The sequence below is a fragment of the Oculina patagonica genome, chromosome 13 (assembly GCF_052425735.1).
Source record: "Oculina patagonica isolate OP01 chromosome 13, crgOcupat, whole genome shotgun sequence".
Taxonomy (NCBI): Eukaryota; Metazoa; Cnidaria; class Anthozoa; order Scleractinia; family Oculinidae; genus Oculina; species Oculina patagonica.
Window position 1 is genome coordinate 29,640,312 of NC_135770.1, and position 7,548 is coordinate 29,647,859.

The 7,548-nt window shown below is 39.5% G+C and overlaps 1 protein-coding gene across 3 annotated transcripts in view; it reads right to left on the reverse strand.

The window, feature by feature from the left end:
• The window catches only part of LOC144637269 (kinetochore-associated protein 1-like), an 81,159-nt gene extending 80,158 nt beyond the window's left edge, over positions 1-1,001 (reverse strand). Inside the window, exon 1 of one of the 3 annotated variants that reach the window (XM_078496394.1) lies at positions 756-1,001. In XM_078496394.1, the coding sequence (XP_078352520.1) occupies positions 756-884 (129 nt within the window). In that variant the 5' untranslated portion in view covers positions 885-1,001. The remainder of the gene's footprint in view (positions 1-755) is intronic. The other 2 variants (XM_078496395.1, XM_078496396.1) reach the window with 2 other exon arrangements.
• Positions 1,002-7,548: the final 6,547 nt, after the last annotated feature.

Sequence of the window (7,548 nt, forward strand, 5' to 3'; positions counted from 1 at the left end):
TAATAATAATTTAAAAATCCGATAAATTTATTTACACAAGAAGAGATAATGGGATATTTCAATGGGCATCCAGGCGAGCTGCAAGAACCAGAATTTGAGTAATCGGGGTAAATTTGACCCAAACTTTGATCAGGGGAAACAAAATTTAGTTCTAGTTAGCTGGGTTTCGAGTAATCTGAGTTTGAGTAAACCGCGTAAAAATGATTGAATTTAAGTGAGGTCAAATCCAAGGGAAAAGGAAGTTTGTTGCAGTTACCAGGGTTGTTCGAGTTATCCGAGTTCAAGTTACTGGGTTCTACTGTATCTTTTTGGTGGATCTAGGGGGTGGCTAGCCACCCAATCCACTCCCCCGGGGGGGGGGGCCCCCCCAAAATATTGTATACATGTCAAATTAAGTATGGAGATCCGCCACTGCAAAATATTGTATACATGTCAAATTAAGTATGGGAGTTAATATACGGAAGTCTTGCCTAGGAGTTCTTAAGAAAGAGCAACATTCATGACGATTTCCCCAGTGTCACTCTGTAGCCAGGATGGGTAGGGTGGGGTTGGGGCGGGGGGGAGGAAGAGTTGCAAGTACAGTTTAGCTTTATAAGCATAGTAGAAATTATTAGGCGGCCGACAAGTCCCAAGACCGTTCTTCGAGTTTTTTCCTTAACACTGCTATACAAAAAGGTTTAAGGCTTAAATAAGATGCGCATAATCGAAGACAAAAATATTACAAACTTTGTTCACCATGACGTATAAAGTCTCACCTCCCCTCTCGGTGACACGCTCGCCAAGGTGTCGACTTGATACAGCGACGAACCAGTCTCATTTCTGGGCCCAAAGTTTACAGTTTCTTCACCTCCTGCTAATCCAACTTCAACCGAATCCCACGGCATTTTTTCTATTCTTTAAATATCCAGTAGTTGCCAAAACGGTGACTCCTGACAGCAAATGCCTTCAGTGTGAGCAGTTGTTTTCGTCCGCCATATTTCTTTTTCGCGCCATAACTGGCCCGCAAGGCGTCATGGGCAGGTTAATTTCCCATCGGGCTTTTTGCCTTTTCGTTCGGGAAAGCAGGGGTGGGGAGGGTAAATACGCCAGCGACCTACACAGCGACCCTACAGGCAGAAGATCGACAGAAGAAAAAACTGCCGACGAACGACAAGACTTTTGTTGAAATAGCGACAGCGAACTACCGTATTTACTCGAATAAGCGCCGCCCCCGAATAAGCGCCGCCCTCGAATAAGCGCCGCATTTGAGACAAAAAAGTTAATAAGCGCCGCCCCCGAATAAGCGCCGCAGCCCCGATGCAGCGCTTTTTCTGCGAATTCCGTTTACCTAAAAACAGCACCACAAAGCAACTCTAAAACAAACTTGGATATTTCTTTCCATCAAAAGCGATGTTTTGCAGTTCAAAGTGATTGTTTTACCGCTTGCCCATTAGTTTTCTATCCAACATTCTTACAATACGTAGTTCTGTTAATGTTGTGAAGGCCGCGAACTTTGCCAGGACAGCTAGCGCCACTTCTCTCCTCAGCAAGACACGAATACTGACAATCAAAAGATCATATTTTCAATTACTGTAAAATATTAGATTTTTTGTTGCTTCCAAATTTTAAATAAGCGCCGCCCTCAAATAAGCGCCGCCCTCGAATAAGCGCCGCACTTGAGGCGCGAAAAATTTAATAAGCGCCGCGGCGCTTATTCGAGTAAATACGGTATGTTAGTCACAGATCTCCTGCATAATCTACAAGAGCAGGTCAAATATCGCTAATGCACGGCTTGTTTTCAGGTGCCACAGATTCGACCAGATTTAACAGGCTTTTTTAGGCCGGGAAAGGTGGATACTGTAAATGATCTAATAAACGCCTGAGGCGTCTATTAAATTTTTGGGGTCCTAGGGGAGGCGTTAAGTAGGTATGACGCGTTTATTAGAGAGAGGCGTTTATTTCAATTTAAACAGTAAAAACAACGTCAACAAAACAAATAGGATGCGTAGTTTGCTAGTGGGGTAAGATACAAAACAGAGTTTTTGGGAAGGAGACTAATCTATTCTGCGCTAATACAAAACCTAGAGATGTCGTGCAAACTTCGATATCGAAGTTTTCATCGTCATCGGGGTCAACCATGTTGGCGTTGTTGGCCTCTTCGATGTCGGAGTCAAGCAAGAAACTAACCAACTATAAATTTGCGTGATTTTATTCTATGGAACATTTCCTTGGTTTTTGAGGTGATTCTTCGAGGGGCGCGTTTATTAGACACGGGGCGTTTATAAGAGTGGGGCTTCTAATGCAAACTTAACACTTCAGGGGAGGCACTTATTAGATACGAGGCGTTTATTTGAGAGTGGGCGTTTATTAAATCATTTACGGTAAATACAATCAGTCAAAAACTTTTCGTTGCTTTGTCCTACTCTCTACAGGGTGGAAAAGGGGTTATGCGTGATGCATGATTTGAGAAAAAAAATAGCGCTTGACACATGAAAATAGCTCGAACCTGTCCGTGATCCGCGAATGCTAGTCCAGTATGACGCGTGATCTTCTTATTTTTTGAGGACCGTGATTCGTGGTTGCGGCTAAAAACGTTCGTATAAAACGAAAACAAATAAGAGGGTCAGAATGGGGTTACCTCGATAACACTAAACACTTAATTTTTGGGCTCTGTAACATGAAACAGTTAAATTTTAGGCATTTTAACACTAACAGTAAAAAATTCACTGTAACAGTAAATTTGCTCCAAAAAGAAGCAATAAAGGCTCCAAAAAGCCCAATATTATTTTGTTTAGTAAAGAAGTTTTCGTCCATTTTCCGACAATTTCCGATCAGTTCGGACGATTTCTGAAGACTACCGAATATTCCCGAAGACTGCCGAAGATTTCCAGACTACCGAAGATGTCCAGAGTCTACCGAAGACTACCGAAGATTTCCGAGGAGAAATCCAAAAATTTTCTCTAAGTTCATGAATGATTTTATCTAATTTTTGAAGAACAGATAAGAATTTTTAATGCCAAAATTTTTCACCAAAAAACCTCCAAACACTTAACAGTATTTTCTCCGAAAACAGTAAACATTAAAAAATTGGCCAATTTCACAGCAAACACTAAAAATTATGGGCAAATAACACCAAACACTAAACCCTATTCAGACCCTCAAATAACGTACTCGTAGACGGAAGTGATCCAAAATTGTCGGAGGTTGAAGCGGAATAATGAATAGCTTTGAATATTGAATACTGATAAATACCGTATTTATTCAAATAAACCCCCCAAAACCCCCGCTGTCGTCATTGTTCTCTTAATAAAGCTTTTCCCTGACACATGCTGCTTGGCTGATTTCTTTTGTGGGCCACAAACATCTTACACTTTCATCATCAGTGAGAAGGTGTAACTATAGAACACCACTGAAAAATGAAATATGTGATGAACTAACACCTTCCAGTAGGATAGAAACAGAACCAGTCCGGTGTCCCGTGTGCAACGTGTAAATTGGAATAGAATGTTTGACTGTTCTCTTTTTATGGCTCGGAAAATAGTTTATAGGTGAGAACGGGTGAAAAAGCTTTTCTCGCTTTCTTCTTTACTCCCCAGATATTGTTTCGTTTGCAGAGCGATTCTTCAGAATAGTTCATCTAACTTCTTAGCCCTAGGGGCATCGACCTCCGTTTGCTTAGTTTACAGCGACAAGTCAGAGTTCAGCTGTGTGATTCTCACGCTTTGGTTGGATTCTTTGAAACAGTTCTTTAAATTACAGTCAATTCTCTCTAAAACGAACACCGTCGGCGCAAACTGTCCGTTTTAGAGAGGTGTCCGTCTGTTAGGGAGTTTAGTTACATTAAAATGTTAAAATGACTGAAAAAAGGAAATGGACGGGACCAACACCAGGTGTCCTTTAAGTCACGTTATTTTTTGTGAGAGTATATTTCCGCGACATTATTTAAGTGGAGCGTTAGTCGAACAGATATAGAAACTAGAAAACAATATCCTTCTCTCCTCTGTCCGGCCTATATTTTTCACTCTTTTACAATGTGTCAATATGTACACTTTATTCTTGCTTTCAGAAGAGCGGTATAGCAGCCAAAATATCTTTAGAGACATTTTGAAAAACTGCCCCGTCCCTCGCGTTAATTTCCTTTATTTTAATACAAGAAAATTTCCCTCCAATTCGCTTTAATTTAAGTCGCGTTAATTTTGAAGACCTTAATTAACGGGAGCGTTAATTTCCTCATAACATCATAACAGTGATGAGGCTTTAAAGAATCTTGCCTATGAGACGACAGAGGCAAGACGCCAGAGACATGTTTATAATTTAGTTCGTAGGTGTATTGATGGAAAAGTCCCCCAATTTTTTAAAAATTATTTTACTTTTAATAGAGATGTAGCACTAAGACAAACAAGGCAGGCTGATTTATTGCATTTGCCTAAAGTACGGACAGAAGCCGCGAAAAAGTCTTTTTATTACTCCGGTTGCCAAATTTATAACTCTTATCAAAATAATATGTAATTTTTAAATTTTTCGATTTTATACAAATGTAACATAATTTTAGCTTATATCTTAGTATCTCTTATATATTTTAATCTTTTTAACTTCCATTTTAGGTACACTGTAAGGCTTTTAGCGACTTTTTAATTTTTACTTTTTACTAGGGCCTCTAAGGATAACAGTTTTTATTGTAAAAGCTGATGGAGTAACCCTATTTAAATAAAGGCTTCTCTCTCTGTAATAAGGTATCACATTTATGTTTATAAATATAACAACTGTTAGTGATAGATCCTTTTTGCCTTCCATAAATGTTATCAAGTGTAGGCCTGGCGATTCATTGATCGACTGTTTTTCTAATCTTCACATAGTTTTTTTGCATATTTTACCATTTTTTACCTTGGTCGAGATTTTGCTTTAAACACAGCTGCAAACATATCAAGACAATATACAAACACACCTTGAGAGATATGTAAATGAAAGGTCATGTACAATTTGAACCGTAGATGAGCTTTCTGAGCTTTCTTTTAATAATTTATCTTCAAAATACATCAAGACAGAACTGTTGTTCAAAAGTTACTTGCCTTTTAGAAATCCAAGGAACGAGGATATAGCAATTTTAATATTACTGTCAATGCATAATCAACTAGCAAGAATAACAGGAACAACGTACGTTGTTGTAACGTAACATGATTTACTGGGGATAAACAGTTAATCATGTGTGAATTACTAAAATCAGGGCCGTAAGCAGGATTTTTGACGCGTGGGTGCGAGCGCCGGAGGCGTGAGCGTCTTGGCGTGGGTGGAGGGGGGGGGGGTGTGTTTGTCCGAGGGTATTCTCCCCTTAGAAATTTTGAAAAATTAAGTTACTGAAGTCCACATTTCCTGCATTCTAAGAGTCATTTTAACCCTCACTCCCCTACTAGGTGGACCTTTGTGGCCAACGGGGTGGCGCGGACGCACCCATCGCACCGCCCCCTGCCTACGGCCCTGTAAAATACTGGGACGTTTCTCTTATGAATACATTCAGAAATTTAAGAAAACAGTCGACCTGTGATACTCTATTTTTTGGCTTAACAAACAGTAGCTAAGAAAGAGTGCTTTAATTTATAACAGCTGAAATCGTTGCTCAAGACAAGAATTTTTCAAAAGGCACATGAGATTGGACAAGATAATTGAAGTTATGAGATTACCCAGAACAATTATCAAGCAAACCTCTGCTGAAACTGGTTCACCTCCGAAATCGAGACCTATACACGTATAGCTACCGTAGAAATATAAAAATTAGAAATTTTAAAAAAAACTCGCCCACACAAAAGTGAACTTATCTTGACAGTTGTTTAATTTGTAGACCTGACAAGGAATATAACACGCAAATCTTGAAATCGCCTAGCAATATATGGCGGATTTCATGAAGTCGATCGTGTTTTGGAGTAAGAGTTCCTTAGAGACCATGCCTCCTTAGCAAGTATGCCAGTAAATATTTGCAAAGTTAAGCAAGGTGAACACTTGTCATGCAAGTCGCTGGCATGTCAGGTTTAATTAAACTGTCCCACTTCATTTTGAGAACAATATTCATAGTGAATGCTCTCAGTCTCTTACTGACACCCTAAGAGTTTATGCAGGACAAGGAAGAGATTTTTAAAAAGGTAATGTTGCACTTTTGGTGTGTTATTTACCATTCTGTTTCCCTTATAAATGTGTCGGGGCTTTCGCGTGATCGGAATATTTTCTTTGTTCTCTAACCGATATAAGTAGGTGCAAGAGGGGGGTGAATAGGTTCGCGGTTCGACGGACTTGGCCTTAAAACCAACCCGGATTGCGAATTTTTTGTGATACGTTGAGCGGATTCGCGGGCTTTGAAAATACAGCGGATCGCGGATTAGCTGAGAATTTTGGCGCGGTTTTCGGACTCTTCATGCCAGGAAGCCTGATCGTGGATTTGGTCCGCCTTCGTTGTTGTGTTGGAGAAATTGTCGCAGCAACAAGCAACAAAACGAAACTTCGTAAAACAATTGACATTAAAAACTCGGCAACATCTACTGTCCGTTGCAGTGAAGCTATACCACCCAAAGTTTTCAAGTTATGTGGATTCGGATTTGAACGAAAATAGTGGTTTACGGATTTAGCCAAAAAAAATAGCATTGATCGGCGGATTTGCGTACCCCTATTCACTCATTCACTCCCCTCGTGCAAAGATTATTTTTGTGTAGCAAAATCTTTCATTTTTTGCTCTTAGCGCAAACGATTTTCAACTGGGTTTGACTTGAACATATCCAAACATCAAGAAACATCTCACATCTTGCTGTTTATATTTAGCGTTGTACGACATTTTGTTCTTCTTCCACATGATTTGTACGGAGAGATTAAAGTTTAGGTGAATAATCAAATGGAACGGTCCTTCCCACTGGAAATTTTTCGGAAAAACGATCCAGAATGGTAGGAATATCACTGTACCAATTTGCTTAATTTTTCGCACGTTCACCATGCTCTTCAATGAAATACGTGGCTGTTTCGGTCGGAAATGAAATGGAACGGTCCTTTCCACTGGAAAGTTAATGTTTTCAAATGATACGCAGTCGTCCCGTGCCCGTGTGTTTTTGAAAAAAATATACTATTCCATATGCGGGAAAATTCTTTCTATTTTTTCCACACAAATGGAAAGCACTCTAAGTAAAACAAGATACTTTTCATGTCAGCCTTCTTTAATGATTTATTATTTATGCTATGCTCTTTTATGTGCGGTTAAAATCTCTTTATATATCACTATCTACCGTGGTATAAAGTCTTTAACAAGTAAATCATCATAAAAAATTGGACTTCAAATTTATCAACGAAGACCTCAGTTTGTGATTACTAGCTAATGTGGTTGTTAGCAGCCACCTCAACGCTAGGCCAGCCAGATTCAAATGCTTATTAAAAAAATAATGATAAATTACTTTTGCGGTGGCATTTCCACAAAGTGGCTCTTCATCCACTGACACAGTAAATCGGGGAAAAATAATATTGTATATTAAACAGAAACGTGTAAAAAACCCCAACTGGCAGGAGGCTGACCAGTTGGGCCATTTACAGAGCGTGGAG